Source organism: Lagopus muta, chromosome 5 (genome assembly GCF_023343835.1).
Source record: "Lagopus muta isolate bLagMut1 chromosome 5, bLagMut1 primary, whole genome shotgun sequence".
Taxonomy (NCBI): domain Eukaryota; kingdom Metazoa; phylum Chordata; class Aves; order Galliformes; family Phasianidae; genus Lagopus; species Lagopus muta.
In genome coordinates this window covers 63,621,290-63,644,056 of record NC_064437.1, presented here as the reverse complement: position 1 = coordinate 63,644,056, position 22,767 = coordinate 63,621,290, and the positions used below count along the sequence as shown (strand labels likewise).

Below are 22,767 nucleotides of genomic sequence, written 5' to 3'. Positions count from 1 at the left end.
GAGCGAAGATACGTGGGGTGAAACTTCCAAAGGGACTTAAAGCTTCTTTTTAAGAGCAGAGGGCTTTTTAAGAGCTGCAAAGGACAGCTTAAGGACTCAACTACACGACAGGAAGGAGCACAGCTGAGCTAGCACTTCATGGTAGCACCATGGGCATTACTCACCTGGTCCTGAACACTGGACAATAACATGAGCGTGACAGGACAGCTGAGATGCCATCTCAGCAGGGTTTATGGAAGAAGGGCAATGTCAGGGGATGAGGTGATACTTCTATCAGCATAGGGATCCAGCACTGGGCTCCAGAGCCCAGCCCAGACCTGCCCTTCTCCATCACTTCAAGAGAACTGAGGTTCTCCACACTTGTATAACAAATTAAAAACAGGTGACAAAGAAAGAGAAGCTCACACAGCTCCCGGAACAGCAGGACTTCAATACAGGTAAAAGATCCTTTGAAACTCAAATAACCCTACAGTTCTCTGCATTGCCAAATTTTGTAAGATCAGTATCATCTAAGCCAACAGGACAGGAGCTAAAAATGCCGTGATTCAGCTCTTTGCAAGGTTCTGATATAAGGGCAGAGGCTCTCAACACATGTTCTTTGAAAGTTGAAGCTCTTGGCCTTAGGGCACATCTATACTGTGGGCATACCAGCATAGCTTGGATACTGATAACTACACATCAAAGACGTAACCAGGAGTGCAACCCAAAGATTTCCCTTATCTGGAATGATTCACAGTTCAGCACAACTGTGCCTACTTGGTGCACATCTCAAAGTGTGAGTTTTTAACAAAATTACACACCGTGATCTTAAGCCACACCAAACTGCTTTACAATCCCTGCAGATCTCACAAGGCACAATCTGGCTATTTCTGTTCCAAAAGTCAGAGATAGGAAACACAGAGCCTGATAGCTTTGAATTTCCCAGGGCTACTTTCTGACCTACAACCTCTCCCATAGACACACTGACAGGGATTGAGATGGGTTTCGAAGAAGAGCGCACGCTGTTCACGCACGCTTCATGCCCCACAAAATCCTTTTGAGGTCAGTCCCATTCTGCAAGAATGAAGGCAGCACAAAAGGAAAATGTATTTACTATGGTTATTGCCCTGTATAAAAGGTGATTTTCTGATTCTCACGTTTCCGACTTTGGAAAGGAGGAATCCTCATCTCTTGCACTGCCAGCATTTCTCCTTGGACAGGGGCAGCTCCTGGATCACCCATCCTCATTGAGTTGGGGTGCACATTGCATGGTGTTCCCAGAAGCTATCACCCATTTGGTGTGATGCAACAGCCCTGCAACCTTTCCAACTCAAGCATCCAAACTGGAGGATATCAGGCCCACAGTAAATTTAGCTTCAAGGGGAAACTTCCCAAACCAACCCAAACCATTCTGTGTTTTTGCCCTGCACAGGGCCTGGCCAGGGGCACTGGCTGGTGGCAGACTCCCCAGCACAAGGCCAGGCAAAGCCCACAGCCCGCTGCAGATGGAGATGGTAAGTTGCCTGGGAAACGACTCCATGGGATCACTAAAATGCATTTTATATATTTGCCTTCAGATATGAGATTATGACCTTGTCTATGGGGAGAAAATCCTGACATGGGATGAACTTAGATTGGAACCTGCAAAAATCAGTTAACTCTTTTGTGGTATTAGCTGAAATTTCACAGCATCAAATGCACCCAATATGAAGCACCTCATTGTGCAACATGAACCAAATCTTCCCCAAAACAGCCAAGGGGGATTGTGGTTTAAGCATCTCACTTTCCACCGAAGGACAGAAGGTTTAAATGCACTAGTACAGCATGAGTAGCTGAAAGACCTGGCCCAGGGAAACCTATAATGGAAGGAGACAGGGTTATTTAAAGACTGAGAATATCTATTTAGAATCTCATTTGCAAATTCAGATTTTTTTTTAAAGGATTTAAAAAAAAAAAGGTATTTAATACTTACAGAAGTGGTGGCAGCCAGGTAGCTGCAAACCCAGCACAGATAAGTGGTTGGGCACTCCAATATTCATGCCAGCACACACAAAATCCAACAGAATTTATGGTGAAGGAATTCCAGCTACTTGTAAAAGAGATGGCAAATGCTAGTTTGGGGGGACAACAGTTTTGATAGCAGGCAGAGAGAAGTAAGGAATTTAGGTGAGATGGCATTTTCTCATGTCACAAGCCAGCAAGCCAAACCAGGGCTATGGTGATGCAGTGGCAGAGCTTCCCAGGCAGTGGGGGGGAGTCATCATCCCTGGAGGTGTTCCAGAGCCATAGAGATGTGGCACTGTGGGCAGTGGGCATGGTGGGGGTGGGCTGGGGTTGGGGATCTGAGTCATTTTTTCCAGCCTGTATGATTCTGTGACTATGCTGCATCTAACCATTGTGGGGGCTTGGAGGAGAAAGAGCAAAGACTAGGAAAGGCTATGGCTCACAACTTCATACTTCTGGCAGCAGTTTAAATAAAGAATCCAGTATAATTCCACTGCTTGCTTACCTTCAGTGGAAAAACAACACTGTGTTTTAATTTGTCCTGTGGGTGTAGTCAGCTCTTAAGTTAAAATCCAGGCTTAATATCTTCTGCTCATAATTTAGGTCACAGGCTGGGAAGCAACACGGGAAATACAGAGAAATGTCAAGCTCTGCAATAGATGCTAAAATTCCATTCTGTGCTCGAGGCTCCCAGGGCATCAGTTGCACACAGTCCTCTTTGCTGAAAGAGCCAATTCTTGCAGCCAAAAAGGAGGCCGAAATCCCTACAGGATTTAAAACCCGAGTTACCAGGCCCTGCTAGGGTCTGCCTTCAATCTCCAAGGCTGCTCAACAAGCTCAGGTCAGCAAAGCATCTGTTCTCCTCTTACCTTGGAACGCTCTGTACCCTGTAGGAAGCTTAAAAAGCTGCAGAAAAGGAGAGGAGCACAGCCTGGAGCTGCACAGCAGCTTTCAACGTTGCTCTCACACACTTTTGCTGTTGCACAAGGGTCAAACGGCTGCAAATAGAGACATTAAAGGAATTACTGGGATCTCGCAGTTAACACACATAGAAAATAGAAGAGGAGGTGTTTAAGCAGCAGACTGCAGCATCGTTACACTGGGTGCATCCTGGTGTTGTTTTTTTATTGTTTTTTTTCCTACGTCTTTGGCAAGCATTCCAATCCTTCACTTAAAATAAACAGCAAACACACAGCAAAGCAACTCTGTTACACAAACTGCAAGGTTATGTTATGTTCAGCATTTCAGCTGTGGCACTGTATATCATCAGAGCTACATGCACTGTTATCGTTCACTGCTCTGTGACTTTCTACAGCTTATTATGCTCATATTCACATAAACTTAATTACATTGCACAAGGCAATAAACTCCACACGCCGGAGGATGTAAGTATCTTTCTTCTTGTATTTATTAAATGGTGTTTATATGCATTTTCACTAATTTATGTTATGTCTTTCTTGTTAAATATAACAGTAAAATATAATTGAATCTTCCATTCCTAACACTGATTCTTATTGCCAGCGTATATATGTGTAAATCTGCGCGCATCACAAAATCATTGGGAGTCTGAGGAGAATGCAGCACTGATCTGAGAGACCTGTAAGTTTGTAGCTTGGCTGCCATGAGGCCTGTGCAGAGATTGCTATCTGTGGCATCACCGAACCTTTAATGAACTGCAGCAGGCCCATCGCTGGAGGTGTCCAGTGGGCCCTGGGCACCATGAGCTGGGGGTGTCCTTACCCACAGGTTGGAACTGGGGCACTTTTGGAGCACACCTTTCAACCCAACCATTCTGTGATTCAATGAATGATGTGCGATTCACTCCTAGCAAAACCATACATGTTTTAAGTATTAATGGCATCAGAGGAGAAAGTGCTGTGCTATTTTAGCTTGCACGCAGTTACAAAAACATGCAGGTCCGTGTGCCCCACTAGCAACCAATCTCTTTATAGAGTTAAAATAAAATGAGAAACTCAAATTCCATTCGTAACTTGTTCTTCTGCTTCCCAGGCTGGATGTGGCTCTGGGCAGCCTGGTCTGCTGGTTGGTGACCTAGCATATAGGAGGGGGGTTGAAAGTAGATGATCATTGTGGTCCTTTTCAACCCAGGCCATTCTATGATTCTAGTTCTGATTTGCAGCAGGCTCAGCAAGCTGAGCTCCAGTCTGTTGGCCCCGAGAGAGGGGTGAGCAGGGAGTGGATGAGTGCATCCCAGGGCAACTCAGGCACTGACCTCACAGCCCCACAGCCTTGTGGAAGGGCTGCAGTGAGGCTGCCGAGCTTAGTGAAACAGAGCCTGGAAGTACAGGCTTCTGCCCTGCTGCAGGAATCCTCTTCCAGACTGGGCATCAGCTGCTGGCATGACTGGGAGGGCTGCAGCCAGCCAGCCTGCGCCAGAGGCACATTTCTAAAGCAAACACAGCTTCAGGATAATATCATGATGCAAGGGTGCCAACGATGCTGCCTAACCAGAAACCCGTGGGCTTTGTTTCCTGTGCATTTAGGCACTCCCAAAATCCCATGTAGCACAACTGCCAAAGCACCAGCGTGGGGTACCTACCCCCTTCTGCTCACACTGTACAGGCACTGCTCCAGCCACAGCTGTGTGCAGCAATTTGTGTTCTTACCTTTGATTCTCCCAAAGGCAAAAGCTGAAATATGCTGCAAGATCTCCATTCCTCCAGAAAACAAAAAGTCACCCAAAAGCACCATGAAAATGCTTTTCCAGCGCCGGAGAGATAATGACTTTTTCCTCAGGAGTATCATATCCCAAGTCAGAGAGTGAAAAAATGATCTGGGAAGTTGGATAGAAATTCTCTATTTTCACTATGAAACATTTTGTGATGAAGCTCAGCCAGTCAATGACCAGAATGTCAAGTAATCAGATAAAAGACAACCACGCACTGTTGGACAAACTGTATTTTTTTTATATAACCACTTTTCCTTCCTAGCCTTTCTGCAAATAAACTTTTCCACACGTTTATCAGAGGGAGAGAGGCAATGAAATGTAAAGCAATAATGCAGAAGCAATCCATGCCAATCTGTAGGCAGCTCGGGCTACTGGGTCAACGGCATCAGGAGTTTCTGGAGACAATTCTGGATGCCGGTTAAAAACCTGAAAATGTCACAGGTTTCTTCTGCAACACATCAATTGTTCCCCTCTCCTGCACAGAGAGAAGAAAAATGCTTGGGTTGAAACGTCCTTGAAAATGCCTGGTGATGCTCCTGCCCTGGGGGATGCTGAAGGGAATCGCTCTGTGTTCCCTTGTCTGTCTATGGTTGTAGTAAAATCTAACAGCAATTAAGATTTTAGAACTTTGTACAGTTCTTTTATCCTGGGTTAAGCCAAAAAATAATAACTGACACTGCGTTTAGCCCCCAGAAAGGATTTCTGTTCCATGCCAGAGAGACTGTATAGCAACAAACATATGGAGTACATACGCTATAGATACGATACGAAGCCAAGGATTTTGTGAAATACCAAAGAACTGCAGGCATTTTTGGAAGTGCCTGAAAACAGCAAGCATTTATAAATTAAGTGCCTAAATGATTTGAGATTAACATTTCAAACAGGTTTTCCTGTAGTATAGACTTCTTTGTGTTTGCTTCTGACTGCTATTTGTAGTGCACTCTATCATTTATTCTGCAGTAGTACATCTCTCCTTGCAGAGCTTTCATTTATTTCCATAATTAGGAACATTGCAATGTTTTGATTTTGTTTGTAACATTTGCATCTGTGTACTTCAAATTTCTTTGAGCCAGTAAAACTACATCTTATACAACCTGGTCCTACAGTGGCAGAGAACTGGGAAACAGTCCTGAGAAGACTCCAGCTCATTAGTTTTAACAGTAGGATGTCCTGAGAGAACCAAATTAAATGTGTTCTTAGGACAGAGCCTGTCCTCCAGGACTGCAGGACTCCATTCACCTGCAGCACACAGGTACTGACCATTATTATCTGTTCACAATGACTTGCTTGCTTGACCAGAGGAATGGAGACAATCATCTTTGCTGCCTATTGAGACACAAGTGCACATCCTAAAGTGCTTACCTTGGAAAGCAGTTTTTCAGTTTTCATCCTGTTTTTCTTCTTGAACAGATAGTAAGCAGCTCCTGGTGTGGGATGCCAGGAAGTCATAGGTAGCCAGGACTTCTGAAGTGACTTTTGGTGGGCTAAAGGTTCACTGACCCCCCCCAAAAAATTGAGGATTTCAGCAGCAACCACAGAAATCCTGACTTCATAGAATCACAAAATGGCCTGGGTTGAAAGGGACCACAGTGCTCATCCAGCTCCAACCCCCTGCTGTGTGCAGGTCACCAACCAGCAGCCCAGGCTGCCCAGAGCCACATCCAGCCTGGCCTTGAATGCCTGCAGGGATGGGGCATCCACAGCCTCCTTGGGCAACCTGTGCCAGTGCCTCACCACCCTCTGGGTGAAAAACTTCCTCCTAACATCTAACCTAAACCTCCCCTGTCTCAGTTTAAAACCATTGCCCCTCGTCCTATCACTATGTGTGCTCATAAACAGCTGTGCACTTCCCATTGAATAAAAGAAGGGCAATCATAATAAAGTGAATTAGAAAAATACTGCCATAGAGGAATGTTCTACGATAAGAAGCAAAGGAAGGATACCTTATCGTAACCCGGTGTGAAGTGGGTGGAATTGGGGTGCTTTTACACATTTGCATCACTTTGGTTCACACTGCTTCATGCAGCTTATTGTTATCAACATGCCGAGCGTGGCAATGAGCTGAGTGCACTAATTACAAGAAAAAGAATGCAAAAGACTAACAGAATGTCCAAGGTGATTGATTACAAAATATACCAGCAACAATAACGTCAATTATTTTAGGAAATAACATTGGCACCTCCCGTGGCAGCGGAAGGCAGCAGTCAAACAGCACAATATGACACCTGCGGTGACAGACAAGGGAGCATTGCAGCTTTTAATTACTTTACCGACCGATGGCTTTCACAGTGTTTGCAATGAGTGTGCATGTATGGGAGACTGCTGACATTGCTGTCCATGCCCATTCACAGAGATGAAAATGAGAGCTGCAGGTGGCCAGCTCCTCACTGCTGCCCACGGGCCAACTTGCATGGCAGGGTAGGAGGGAGGGAATCATAGAATCATATTGTAGAATCACAGAATGGCCTGGGGTAAAAAGGCCCACAATGCTCATCCAGTTCCAACCCCCTGCTGTGTGCAGGTCACCAACCAGCAGCCCAGGCTGCCCAGAGCCACATCCAGCCTGGCCTTGAATCCCTGCAGGGATGGGGCATCCACAGCCTCCTTGGGCAACCTGTGCCAGTGCCTCACCACCCTCTGGCTGAAAAACTTCCTCCTAACATCTAACCTAAACCTCCCCTGTCTCAGTTTAAAACCATTCCCTTTGTCCTATCACTATCCACCCTTGAAAACAGCCATCCTCCCTCATGTTTATTCACTCCCTTCAAGTACTGGAAGGCCACAGTGAGGTCTCCCCAGAGCGTTCTCCAAGCTCAACAAGCCCAGTTCCCTCAACCTTTCCTCATAGGAGAGGTGCTCCAGCCCTCTGATCATCTTAGTGGTCCTCCTCCGGACTCGTTCCAAGAGCTCTGCATCTTTCTTGTACTGGGGGCCCCAGGACTGGATGCGCAGCTCCAGATGGGACCTCACAAGAGCTGAGTAGAGGAGGACAATCACCTCCCTCTCCCTGCTGGCCAGTCCTCTTTTATGCAGCCCAAAGGGAAGGGGCAAGGCAGGTGCTGCTGTTCTTCATCATCTGCTCATCAGCTGTGAGGGTCAGAGCACACCTTGACCTGTAGGAAAGACACCCTATGACAAAGCGTCCTGAGATGGACCCGGTATTTCGGGAGGATGTGGAGGACAGCTCAAGCTGTCCCTGTCAGCACACACGGTCGGAAAGGAGCTGTCACAAAACGGATGTCCTCACAAATGAAGCGCTGCACAAACTTTGGTCATCGCGGTAATTATATCGCCGTTTGAAGAGGAACGTTCTTAACATCAGAGAACTGCAAGGAATGCTCTTTTCCTGTCAGCCACCAGCAAAGGGCACAACAAACCCGCAGTACCACCCGTCTGTGTGACAGGACTGCCCTCGCTGGGAAATGTTCCTCAGCAGCAACAAGGAAAATGCCACGGGACATCAGGAGGAAAAAGGAACAAAACCTCACTGGATGGATTTTTTTCTATGTAATTGAAGGGTCAGATTGAATACTCAGAATTACTTAAGGCTCCTAAGTAACACATGCACGGTGTGTAATACAGCCTAAAACTAAAATAGGCCTACGATTCCCAGAAAGCACATATAGGTGCATACCATGAAAACAGTAGGAAGTGCAGAACTTTCTCACATCTTCCTCAAGTGTAACAATTATGAGATTTCTTTAATCCCCAAACACCTGATTTCTTCAGCACAGTAACCTGCTCCTACCCACATCTGTTTTTTGCTATTATTATAGAATCACAGAATGGCCTGGGTTGAAAAGGGTCCACAACGCTTATCCAGTTCCAACCCCCTGCTGTGTGCAGGTCACCAACCAGCAGCCCAGGCTGCCCAGAGCCACATCCAGCCTGGCCTTGAATGCCTGCAGGGATGGGGCATCCACAGCCTCCTTGGGCAACCTGTGCCAGTGCCTCACCACCCTCTGTCTGAAAAACTTCCTCCTAATATCCAACCTAAACCTCCCATTTTCTTACGAAAGGCCTTCAGACAGGAGCACCCCAGGTGGCCCTGCAGGACCTGAGCAATGTTGGCAGGTCCCTGCAGCCCCCTCACCTCACTTGGTGCCACCAGCAAGTCCTGCACTTTGCCCAACAGTGACATTGTGGTTCACATACTCAGAAGTTTTCTTGGCAAACTGTACAACAGGAGAAGCTCTGTGCTATGAATGTGCTATCAAGCCTCTGTGCAGATGAAAGGCAGGAAAACAATATAATCAATGAAGAATTTGGGTGTCGAGAGGGTGGAAACGCTTATTTTCAAACCATATTTATGTCCAAAACAACAACAAACACAATTTTAGCTGTTATGCATTTTGGATTTTCTTTTTCCCCCTTTGCATTTGAAGAATCAAAAAGTGCTCTTCCATTCAACTGGGATAAAAACACATTTAGTGCAGATGCTATAAGAAAGGATATCAGTGAACTGCAAAGTGATTATGTTATACCCCTGGGCAATAAGGCTGTCATAGAATTTCAAAACAAGATGTGAGAATCTGGGACAGTTCTGCGGTTGGGTCACAACGTGTGGTTTGCAGTCACATCTTCTGTTTTCTAGCTATAAATTAAAATGCAACATTTCTAGTAGCAACTCACCCACTGGAAATACGCACAGGAACCTGAGTGGATCTGGGAAGGAGAGCATGGGATGTGCAGCAGGTCTTAGCTGCAGGTCAACCACCCCCACTTGCAATACTGCTCAAACAGAATCATGGAATAGAATCACAGAATGGCCTGGGTTGAAAAGGACCAAAATGATCATCTAGTTTGACACCTCCTGCTATGTGCAGGGTCACCAACCACCAGACCAGGCAGCCCAGGGAGCAGGGAGAATGGGGAACGTGAGCACTGACAGCTTCAGCTCAATGCAAGGCTCTGCAACCTGGTACTGGCTAGGAACAAAATCTGAAGTTCTGTGTGCGTGAACCTGCACCTCATAGGAGCGATATAAATAATGTAAGGTGTGGGAAATGCAAGAACAAAGGCAGTTCTAAACATCAAATCCTGAACCACACCCTGGAGAAACCCCTTGGTTTCTCTACTGTTCCCTTCACCTTTTTAGAAAGGGAAAAACAAAGAAAGAAACAGAAGAAAACAACAACAACCCATCAACCAACAATAATTGACAGGGTCTTGGTTCCATGCTGATGGGACAGAGAAAGCTTTAAAGCCACAACAATCACCTACGCAACAGGAAAGCGATTTTCTGCATCTACACAGTAGCAACATGTTTCAGTGCTAATTCCACATTCATGTTTTTAACAATACCAAAATGCCAAAATGAGAGGTTACAAGCCTTGCGAGAGCAGTGAAAGGGCAGCAGCAGCCCCACGTGGGCAGGTTGGTCTCAGTGCAATGCCATGGGATCAGCATCCTGCCCACCAAACCCCGCTGCGCAGCCAGCACGCGGTGTCAGCAGAAACACAGCTCATCCTACAGCGAGGAGGGTCATTTCTAAAGGTAATTGAAGTCTTTTTAGTCTGCAACTGTCAAAGTGTTTTGAGAATAACATGCTGAAAGTTGAATGAGATTGGGAGATTGATCCACCCCAGCATTTGATTTCCAACACAAAGTTTGCACTGCACTTTTATCAGGATAGCACTGAACAAATGCTTCCCGTTACATAAAGGAACAAAGGGAAAATGCTCTGATGCCTAGAGCAAGGAACAAAATATTCAAAATCTAGGCTTGTCCCCTTACCTTTGTCAGAATGGTTGAATCCCATTTCTCTTAGCAGCTACAATGCATCTGATATCAGCAACATGTTGGAGAGTGGAGGTCATCTAGAATGATAAAATTAAACCCATTTAGCTGAAAACACTTCTAAATCCACCTTATACATATGCTGCTGCACTGCCAACTTCCCAGTGCTGCAGAGGCAGATGGAGAGATCTGCACTGAGAATTTCAAAGCTCTGGTGCAATCCAGAAGGGGCAGGAAAGACCACAGGAAAGGCTGCAAGGAAAGGGAAGGGATCATTAATGGGATTTCCTAATGAAAATATCTGGACCCCGAGAGATCCCATCCTTCTCCATTTGGATATGACAGTTGCTATTCTAAACACAATTATTTACAAAGGAGCTGTAATTTCAACACTTCTATTTGTAAAGAGAAACAGCCTGCTTGCTCATTCTTACCGAAGTCCCAGCAGTTAGTGCTGCCCACCTCGAGGTCAGAAGCCAGGAATGTGACACCAGGTGGGAACCAGACAGGGCTGGTCCTCCTTCCTCTTGCATGGTGACACTCCACAGGAGGCAAATCGCTCTCAAACAACTTTAGGGAAAACAGCTGGGTACCAATTTGTAGGGAAGGACTGAAGGCATAGAATGCTCTCAGTAGATCACAGTAGATTGGCTACAGCTCATCCAGCTTCTGTAGCCAGGTGTAAGAAGACTGCAAGCAGCAATTGATCCATCAGTTAGTCACTGGCTGACAAGCACAGAATGCAGCACAGGTTGGAAGAACTCCTCAGCTAACCAAAGGCACAGCCATTGACCCTCACTGCCCCTCATGGATCTTAGAGCTCTCACCATTGATGGATGCACCAACACCTGGATGGCACCAAACATTTTTCTTTAATGATTTCTACCTTTCCATAAAAGCACTGCTCCTCTTCATCTCTTCTTGCTTGACCTCACTCCAGAAATCCTGCCCTATGCTAAAGCACGGCTCCTTGAGCCACCAGCAGCTGAGCCCAAAGAGGGACAGGAGACTGGTGAGAATGGGACTACCCAGCAGAAGAAGAAGTGGACAGAAAGTACAGAATGTATGTAAAATATTTCATAACATGCATAATCCACTGAACTGCCAGAGCTAGTCTTGATGAGGAAAAAAAAAAGGAACGTTTTTAGTGCAGTACATGATACATTGATTATTTTATAGGTAATTTTTGACCCATCATTATAATGGCTGAGTGCTTGGCAGACCATGATGAGTACTGGCAATTAAACGCTTCAGACGACGCGCTGATGCTTTTTTACAGTCCATTATCAATGAGAGAAACAGCTCTTCAGCAGAAATCCTGCAAAACAAATGAAATTGTAACCTAATTGAATACATCCCCCTTTTGACTTCCCCATCCAAAAGCAAATCCGGCAGCCAGGAAACAGAGCTACACCTGCAGCTTGCTGCTGCCCCCTCCCAACACAATGCACAGCCCCATCCCTGCTGCCCTGCACACAGGCACTGCTGAGTGCTCGCATCCCTCCTCACAGGTTGTGCTCTGCTTTGATTTTCCGCTCGCTCTGCTCTTGCCTGAAGGTGCCTTCCTCTGCTCCATCGTTTTGTTTTAAGAAGAGAAATGCAAGTGACGTTCCCTTTATAGCTCCACTACAGGTGAATTATCTGGTAAAATAGGTAAGTGCCTGGCTTTTTTCCCTTTGAGTTCTCTTACTGCAAAAATAAAACACAGCGGGTGTACTGATTTATTATTATCAGCACAGAGTAATAAAAGCATCATTTGATACCGTGCCAGCATCAATATTCATTTGCAGAACAAAACAAGCCCTCCAGCCCCCCAAGCAGTTCCAGGTTACCCCAAAACTCAGCCCCCAGCCCCACATCTGCGCTGGCAGAGCTCCCATGTCCACAGCTGGAGGTGCTACTGCCAAACTGGGGGAAGGATCCAGTGTGGAGCTGTTCCCTTCTAAAAATGCTCCCTCGTTAATTAACAGAAGTCAAGGGAGAGGGCAGAAGGAGGGAGAGGATGGAAAAAAAGAAAAGAACATCTAAAATGTAGACGTCAGTACTTAAAAAAAAAAGAAAGAGGAAACCAGGCACTTGCTCACACATGGGGCTTTGCGGTCACTGGTCACTTCCAATTAGATTGTACCCTCGGCTAATGCTCGTTGTCAGCCAGAAACAGGGAGCACTGGAGGAAAACAACTTCCACGCAGAGAACATTCTTTGCATGGGTACTGCCATGGCCTCCAGGTGAGGACAGCATCTCTGCTGCACTGAGAGAGCGTGTCAGGTCCTGCTGGCAGAGCACAGCCTGCTGCCCTGGTGCTGCTGTGGTTCTCAGAGAGCATCGACTGCACCAGGCTGAGGGAGATGAGCAGGAGCCACAGCCATGTGTGCTGCTCCTCCAGGTGGGATACTGTGGATTCAGTCTGAATGGGAACCTGGTGTTACCCGACTTGGAGGGAGAGGAAGGTGAGGAAGATCTTCAGAGCACTGAAACGAGAATGTACTGCTGGAAGAGGGGGATGCACTTGCTGAATGCAGCTGTAGCATCATGGAGTCACAGGATGGTTGGGTTGGAAAGGACCTCAAAGCCCACCCAGTTCCAACCCATGAGCAGGGAACACTACACCAGCTGCACAGGGCCCATCCATGGCTGTGGGCACTGGCAGGGATGGAGCATCAGGAGGGCTGTGCCAAAGCCTCACCACCCTCATGATGAACAATTCTTCCTAACACCTCATCTAAATCTCCCTTCTTTCAGCTTTAAGACATTACCCTCTGCCCTATTACTACCTCCCCTGATGAAGTGTTCCTCCCAGCCTTCCTGTAGGTCCTTCCAAGCTCTGAAAAGCTTCCCCTGAGCCTTCCCCAGGCTGCACATCCCCAGCTCCCCATGCCTCTAGCTGTGGCTTTGCCCAGTGATGCTGAGTCCCACAGCCTCAGGCTCTGTGCTGGCATCTAAACTTCTCCAACGCTCACTGAAAAGACTTCAGTTTTTCCTTACAATCCAACATGCACGTTGAGTTAAATTCTAGTTACGCTCGGATCTCTCCCACCAGGGCTCACATTAGGCTCACATTGATTTTGTTGCATGGAGTGAACAACTCCACAAAGGAAATTTCTCACCAGCATGCGGGAATCTCCCTGCATTACTACAGTCCATGCTGAAACCACAGGTTTTATGGCATCTCCTTAACGCTATGAGGGCTTCAGAAAAGCAGTCTCACCCCCATCAGCAGAAGTATTAGCAGGAGAAATAGTAAGGTAATACAGAAACAGTGCATGTAGGTGTGATGGGCACTGCCAGCCTTGTGGCTTCTCCATCCCAAGGACACCTACCAGGCACCTTGGTTCGAGTCTGAGAGGCACTTCATCCCTTCTGGAGGGTTATGCCATTTGTATGGTTACAAATGCTCTTGGCTGCTCATGTCAGGTACTGTGTGCGACATGGAAGGTCTGGCACAAGCCCTGCACAGCCCTCTTTATGGTCAGCAATTCAATACACAGGTTGACCTCTTAAAAAAACAACACAAAAAACACCTATTTCTAGGTTTTTACTATCATTTTCCTCTAAGGAATGAGTTAACAATAGCGTGCTACAGAGAAGAACAATGCCAACAAATATATTTTCCAGCTGTACAAAGTGATAAATTCATGGACTGGAGTTTATAGCCAGCACAATAAGACACTGCTGACAGTCAGATCTCAACACAGGTATAAAAAGCAGGACAGGTCTCCTTGTGATGCGTGTAGGGAGAATAAAGCTATCTCACCTCACGCAAAAAGGCATTTTCTTCATCTGAATGTTTTTAATTTGCAGTTGATGTAGGGTCTTTTTCTCTGAGATTCTGAGCATGTGAACACAATTCAGGAAAATGTATGTAATTTTCAGAGAAACACTAATTACAGCTCAAGTGAACTCTGTGTATTCTGCAATGACTTCTCTCCCTACAAGAACACACTTCCCAAGCCTATGTTCTTAGTGTTAAATTTAATGTTAATAAGCATCTTAAATTGCACAATTTATGCTAATCTAAAAAATGTTTTGCCGAGACCGAGGCTGGTGGGGTTTCTTTACCTTGCAAATTGTTACACTTCTACATTAGTCATTTTTGATTCAACGCAGCGTGCGTGTCAAACTGTTTTAAAATGGTGTCTGGATACCTATTAATTTCCACAGGCTCTTTAATATTCTGCTATGTACTTTTTTTTTAAGTAGAGACGTTTTTGTAGTTGCTTTTCCCCTGTTCTCCACCGCCGCAGCAGCGATCCATCATTGTCTGTAGGAACGATGGAGAAAGAGAAGTCGGTTTAGATTGGGATTACAGTGCTGAGGGAGCAAAAGCACAGCCATAGGAAAATCAACACAGAGAATAAACACAGAACTCGGAAGAGCAGCAAACAACAGGAGCATGTACAGAAATGCCTTATCTATAGGAAAACAGTGTCACATTTGATTTCGTCTGCGCTCTCCCTCTGTGAAAGACTCCCTCAAACGCCGATGACGCCCTCTGTTTCCCTCTGATGGAAACTGGCAGGAGGCCACAGCTCTCAATAATAGCACAACAAGCATCTTTTCAAGCATCTGTTAAGCAGCCGGACCTCCTGGTCTGGAAATGTGTATGAGAGTGATGATGCTTATTCTGGGTGATATAATTAATTACGAGTACAGTCAGAGGCCCCCGAGCATTGCTATACGGAGCAGTGCAAGGAACCGGGCGCTGCTCGTGGTAAAGGCACTTCAGCCATGACAGGTGAGGCTCAGGGCACACTCATGACCTTTGGGGACCAAGCAGCTGCTGCCCCCAAAGCCTTTTCAGACGTGTTTAATAGGAAACATTTGAAAAAGAAAATTCCAACACAGTTTGAGTTTCTTGCACTTAAAGGAGGAAAAAAAAAACAATAATCAGAAGAACCTCATGGAAACCTCAAGGGCAGGCTGGATGGGGCCTGAGCAGCTAGTGCCTGATTGAGTGGTTGTCAGCTGAAGCTGGAGTGGGAACTGGGTGATCTTCGAGGTCCCTTCCAAGCCAAGCCATCCTATGACCCTATGAAATACTGTCCATCAAGGAAGCTAAAGGTCTGGAAAAAGTGCTGAAATGGGTGGCTTACTGAAATCTGCCCTGGGCTCCAACTCAGAGGAAGCTCATAAAAATCATTAGCAAGTTATGCAAATGAAAAATAACCTGTTGGTAAGGAAAGCAAAGCTTTACCACTGAGTCTGAAGCATTAATATGCTAAGCTCAGTGTCCCTCCATTTACGTTCTGCAGCTCTGCAATGCAGTTTGGGCTGCAAATATTTAAGTTCAACAACAGAAGTGCCAAACCGTGCAGTGAAAATCTGAGAGAATGGTCCTAACAATACAGATTCAACCCAAAATAGCAATGTTTCACCATCCATAAAATCTCTGCAAGTCTGGGATGGCACATGGGGAATTTGGGTGGCAATGAATCTTAGATGGTCAGCTTGGATTTTGAAAACCATCCATCACCACATCTCTGCACCAGGATGGCATGAAGGCTCAATGCAAAATGGGGCCATGCAGAGCCCCCGTCCCATGGGGGAGGTCAGCACGTGTCCACGCAATGCACTGGTTCAAAACCAGCTCTTTCCAATGTGAAACGAGCTATTTGATTCAGCAACTTTGCATTAAATTGTTGGAATACAGCACTGTCACCCTGGAAATAAATAAATAAAAGGGTCTATTGTTTGATAGAGGAGCCTAATTTACAGTAATTATTCATGTCTACAGAACGCGTATGACAAAACCAGGGGAAATTACAAACCCTCCTAATGGCCCCTCTCAGCAGCCGGTCAGTTCCCATACAAGAAACAAGTATTTATACCGAGCCACACGTCTCTGCATTAGCAAGAACAGGGCAATTGCAAGCCTGAAATTCAGTTTAGATCCGTGAAAAGTACAAAAGCAGAATGAAAGGAAATTGAAATATCGGAGTAGCTCGACCTCACAGCTCCCATAACCACATTAATGCTGAAAGCTGGAGATACAGGAAAACCCTCAGTGTTTCGGTGTTCCACCTCACACCTGCATGTACTCAGCCCTTTTTGCACAGCTATACATTGCATGTACTACAATTTATTGCTTCATCACAAGGCAGGGTGGAAAAATTGAAAAATGCCTTATTTGTTTTGTGTGGAGGGTGGTGAGCAATCAGAGCAGAGAAGTGAGCAGGGCTTAAGTGTGGTGACTTTCACGGCTGATCCTGCATATAAGTGAGTGCTTTTCACTGAATATAAATAAGTTGAGCAAAATGCAGGTAATTTATCAATGCAGTATCTCAAAGGACACATTAACAGTAAGCAAACAGCCAGAAAGATGTTCTGCATTTACTTAAAAATATCACACATTTTTTACTGCGAGAATACACCCAACTTAACCAAGAGATTTATGATGGGGAGGCAATGAGAAACTGGACAGGGCATCCTGCTCACTTCCAGCAATGCAACTAAAAGGCAGCAGGGGAAAGAGCTGCAGCTCTGCAGAACGTGCTGCCAACACAAAGACTGCATCCACCATCACCCTCACCTCTGAGGCACCACAGACACACATCTAACGTCACAGAGCTGGAAAAAACGATGTCTGCCACCCCTTCCACTGCTTTCAGATTGAGGATAAAATACTTTTTGAAAACAGCTCCAAAAGATATTCCAAAGTCCAACACAGTATGGCAACTTCCGATGGAACAAATAGGATGACTACTGTTAGGCACTAAAACTGCCATACATACACTTAAATCTAAAACAAGCTGTTACCTAGGCAAAAAGTCTCTTTGCTTACTTCACCTGATTATGTCCAGTATCCATACAAAACAACAGTGTAGTCAAAGAAAGCTTTCTAAAGAGAGGTGAGTATCCACCATGAGACAGCTGGCATCAAAGTTACTTCTTGCATGGGATGGCATCAAAGTTGGCTGTCTGCATGGGATGGATCCCAGGAAGGTCACAACAACTAACAGGAGAGTTGTCAAGAAGTGAGAAGCTGGACACTTCAACTAGTCAATGAAATAAGCCATTCTGCATTAAAAAATGTGTGTTTGGATATATGCATGTGTGTGTACAAATGACACACAGGTATTCATATAGGTGTGTAACAGAGAAACAACATCTGACTTGAGTTCGGAGACAATCCTGCTCCTCCCCAACACGAGCTATCCAATTTGTTACCTTCAGAGTCGGAGCACTGGAACAGGCTGCCCAGGGAGGTGGTGGAGTCTCCTTCTCTGGAGATGTTCAAGACCTGCCTGGATGCCAACCTGTGCGACCTGTTGTAGGGAACCTGCTTTGGCAGGGGGTTGGACTCAATGATCTCTGGAGGTCCCTTCCAACCCCTACAATTCTGTGATTCTGATTCTGTGATTCAGGAACAGGAGGACAATCTTTAGTCTGATTCATCCATGTTCACATTCCATTACTTCTCTGCCAACAAAGACACACATCACAGATATCAGTGCTGAAGAATAAGATATGCATTAAGACAAAACTGAATTTAAGGACATTCTACAGTCAGAAATTTGCAGTATCACCAGAGACATCTTCAGTAATCAAAAATGTCAATTAGAAAAAGTGGCTTAAGAACTGACCTTTGCATTGAGCTTCCCGCTGAAAATAAATTTGATTAAAAAACAAACAACTGCCTCCCAGCAAAGCTTTTGTGGTACTGCATGAGACTGATGAGAATCGACATGTATGCCTGTGGAAATTATCCTCTCAGTCATAAGCTAAGACTTAGAGAATGAGAATTACAGGCTTCTCAATGTTATTAAGGGACTGTAAGTTAACTTTCAGTGAGTAACTACAGGTCAACTTCCGAGAAGGAAAAACTACTGCCCATTAAAATCTGTTTTCTCAAACGATTTTGAAACTTGACCTAAATGTGTATTCATTTACTTACTTTCAGGAAAGTTACCACATGTTCCTCTCACAGGAATGGGGTATGCCAGCAGAGCAGCTCTGCAGCCCTTAAGCACAGGACAAACCAAGGCTTGTAAGAGATGATGGTAGGAAGAGCAGGAGCAGAGGTGGAACAGCAGAGCATCCTCACCAAGCAGGGAGACAACAGGCCTTCATGCATTTAGTGCCCAGTAATGAATTTCCACAGCAACAGGACAGACCACAGAGACAAAAGATGAGCCACTGCAAAATCCCCAAAGGTTCAAAGGGCACATCCACAAACCCACACACGTTCACCAGCAGCAGGACAACCCAGGAGATGGGATGTGGATCTCCCAGAGGACGCACCTCTTGTCCTTACCGTCACTGTAACCAAGCTTGGGCAGTTTCTTGGACAAGCACACCTCAGATCTTGTGAGTACACGAGTATGGCAACGAAAGTGGGAGAGACACTACTTTGGGTAACATTAAATAATCTTATTTTCCTGTATTTTCTCACATAGAGCTCTTTGATGTGAGCTGAGCTTTGCTGCAGTGTCACAAGAAATTCATACTGCGTTTGTATGTTCTGCTGTACCACCACTGGAGGATAAAGGAAGACAATATACTGTAGGAAAAATAACAGCCTTCGCAGGATTGTTCATTGCTTAGAGACTGTAACTGAATTAGGTTTTGGATTTGCTGAAGTGCATTTTTACAACACTTTGAGGAGGGTAATGATTTGTTCTGGCTGGGTTTTACATGAGTCGAAGCCTAGAAGCTGTTAGATTGAAAAAATGGTGACAATTTGGGCCTGAAAGTGAATCTGAGAGTCTGATTTTCAACCCCTTATCTCAGCTTGTATATTTGTAACACATGTATGAGATTTAAAGTTTGCAGTGCAAGGCCAATTTAAAACTGCAGCTCTTGTTCGAGAAGTGTTGTAGGGCCAAACCATAACACCTGCATGAGCACAGGAATTTGTAAAAGATGTGTGAAAACAAACACATTATCAGAAATACGGCTCATAACCATTCAATTAAAGGTCCATGTGAAAATCTCTTGTTGACTTCAGGATGCAAATGGAACAGAAAAGAGGAAAACTCACCAGAATCCCAACAGTCTTCAGCACAGTAACAATACAAGAATTTAAACTGATCTTCAATTAAACTAATGACTTACAGAGTTAATATTGTAGTACATTGTTGATCAACAGAAAGAATCCTTTTCAGCTTGTTTCTCTTGAAAGGAGATTATACCAGTCCCAAAACAAGTAGGGAAGTGAAGGACAATCTGTAGCAGTTAATTCTGATAGCTCTCTCATTGCAAGCAAAGCGTTTGATTGACCCAAAGTTCCATGATGTTTACAAGCAAAATTATAAGCACATAATTAACTATTTGAGCCACTCTTTATGAAAGGACAACCATTCTGCCTTTACATTACTGTTTCACTGCTGTGTAAAGCATGCTTCTGCCTGTTAACCTACAAAAAAAAGCAGAAGTCAGCACTTATAGCAGCCCTGCGCTGAGCACAATACTGAAATTCTGCAGGAAGACGGGAAAACACCAAGGAAATGTATTCAGTTTCTTAAGACAAATTTTTAAAATAGTATTTTATTTTTTTGAGTCAGTGGTATATTTAAAAACAATCTACCATAAGAGTATAAAGATTGCAGATAGTAAAAAACAGAAGTGTGATGACAATAAAAAACGCTACAGTATAGTTAGTTTCCTTCCTCCCTCCCAACGCCCCTCCCCATCACTGTCCAATATTTTTCAGAGGCCAATAATTGGAAAAAAATTAGCTTTTTTTTTTTTTTTTTTTTTTTAACACTTTCAGCAATTAAGAAATTAAAAATATGTAAGGCATTTCTTGTAGGTACATTAATTCATTATCACATGAAAAGCAGGCAGCATAAAAATTAAACATTCTAAAAACCATCGTATATACACATTCTGTACAGAATGATGGCACAAAGTGATTCCACCCAGTTCACCCTAATCCACATGAAATATTACACATTCAAATGAAAAAGAAGCTTTCCTCATCCTTGTACTGAGGTCTAGAATGACCACAAATCTACCTGTGTGCTTTGTTTCTTTTCCTATATGCTCGTGCCCACCCATGGCTAAGAGGCTGTCCTGGTTTACCAGCTGATGATGCAAAGAACAGCTAACTGAATGAAAATGTAAACGACTGGTTTTAAAAAGGCCATCAGCTCTCAGCTTATTCATGACACGGCAGAAATGAAGACGTATGACACAAATAAGCTGTGTCTGATTGCAGGGCCTGGAGATAACTGTTATTCGGGGAAATCCTACTGCAGCTTCTCATTATCACAAAGCCTAATCCAACGTGCATCAAATTCACTGTGAATATTGCCATTGATTCCTATATACACTGAGATTAAGTACAAAATACTCAGTTCATTTAAAACTCCACAGCTACCTAAATGCCTTAGTTACAAAATATTCAGCTCCTACCTTAATCTCCACAGCTACCTGCGTGCCTGAAGTTATGCGGAATAAGAACGAGGGAGGTTGAGGAAGAGGGTGCTGTCAGTTGGTGAATGCCTCCCGGGCTCAAGTAGAAATGCAGATTCCTTTCAAGTTATGGGAGGAAATATCCCCAGAAAGGGGGTTAATGTAGTGGTGCTTCCAAAACACTGCCAGAAGCAGATTCTTACCGAGTTAGAGTCATTGCACTAAACGTTAGATACTGCGTGCCTGAACGAGGTAAACATTATATACTTGAAAATACTTAGGGAAGTGAATTGTTACAGCTTTATCTTTGGAAAAGAAGGCTTCTTTCTTCACTGGACAATCCCCGAGTCAACAGATGTTTGCTTCCGAGTTGTCTTTGGAGGTGGAGGTGGGGGGGTCTTGCTGGGCAGCGGAGGAGGCAGGTGCTGGAAGAAACCGATTTTGAACAGACCACGTTATCAACCAGTGCATTTCAGAGACATGCCTTGGTTCATATAAAACTGAGCTGTACGACTGTTCATATATTAACATATATAAAATCCATAACGCTGTGATTTGTGAAAACTTCTCAGAACTTGGCTGCTATCAATACTGAATGTGTTTGGCCATTAGCTTAAAATCTACCTTGTACTTTTGACAATGAAAAATCTCTCAAAGGTTCATGATTAATTAGCTCGGTACTTCAGGAAAAATCTCTTGAAAGCATTGCACAAGTTTATAAATCCCCACTTAATATCATGATAGAATATTGATTTCTTGGTCTGTGTTGATTGTCCTCGACCCCTCCGCACCACAGAGCTCAAAAGTTATGGCGAACAAACAGCTTAATGATTTCTCCATTATTTTTGTATTTTGCACACTTAGAACCCAAATCATTCTTAAAAACATCTCACTTAAACTGATAAGGAATTTGCAGTTTGCTATTATAGCATCATATTTTAAATGTTCAAAATAGAAAACCAGACTGTTCAGTATTTAAAATCACTTCATACATTATACAACAGAACAAGAACACCCTCAGTACGACTCGCCGGCTAACCAAATAATAAAAGAAATCTTTACGGAAACTGAGACTGTTTTCATAAAGTTCTGTTATATACATGACAAGAAAAAATCTGTTTCAGAAGCAGCTTGAGAACACTGCAATTTGCTCACAGACTTTCACACACCTATTTCAACTTCATTTAATGGGCAAAATAGTTGGCGATATCCAACTCACTGTAAGAAACTGGAATGCTAGCAACGGATAAAACATATCAAAGTGCATAAGAAACAGACTTGTTCATATGATCATAGAATGGCTGGGATTGTAAGGGACCTCAAGGATCATCAAGCTCCAACCCCTGCTGCAGGCAGGGTCATCAACCTCCATATCTAATATTAGACCCAGGGCCCCATCCAACCTGGCCTTGAACACCTCCAGGGATGGATGGGGCATCCACAGCCTCTCTGGGCAGCTGTTCCAGCACCTCACCACTCTTATAGGAAAGAACTTCCTCCTGATATCCAACCTAAATCTTCCCTCCTTCAACTTAAAACCATTTCCCTTTGTCCTCCCATTATCTACCCTTATAAAGAGTTGACTCAGTTCCTTCAGAAGATACCCACAGCTGCTATCCCAAAAGCAGACTGGTTCTGGGTGATACCAGGACATCTCTCTTTTCTCTGTAGTGAGGCAGAATAAATACAGAGAGTCTCACAATGCCCCTGCCATGCACTGACTGTGAGTTGTCACAAAAGTGCAAGAGTGGATGGAAAGGAGTATCTTCAAGGTAAAAGAATGCCCTCTTCGAAGTCATCTTATAAGAAGCATGAAGTTACAAATCTAGAGCCACTGCCAGATAGGCATAGGTTAAATAGAAAGAGAAGCTTGCATACTGGCAGCCAAGACGACTGCACTTTTGTTGGAATATTTTTTTCTATCCTAATTGAAAGGAAATGTTTTCCAGTATTTTCTTGCAGGCAAACAGGGATCACAAACTGCTGCAAGGCAATTGTG

The 22,767-nt window shown here is 44.5% G+C and overlaps 1 protein-coding gene across 3 annotated transcripts in view; it reads right to left on the bottom strand.

Moving 5' to 3' along the window:
- Positions 1-18,688: 18,688 nt before the first annotated feature.
- Positions 18,689-22,767, bottom strand: part of DOCK1 (dedicator of cytokinesis 1) — a 276,377-nt gene continuing 272,298 nt past the window's right edge. For 2 of the 3 annotated variants that reach the window (XM_048946146.1, XM_048946148.1), the window contains one exon: positions 18,691-21,193. In XM_048946146.1, coding sequence (XP_048802103.1) covers positions 21,098-21,193 — 96 coding nt within the window. In that variant the 3' untranslated portion in view covers positions 18,691-21,097. Of the gene's footprint in view, positions 21,194-22,767 lie in introns of all 3 variants that reach the window. The other variant, XM_048946145.1, reaches the window with a different exon arrangement.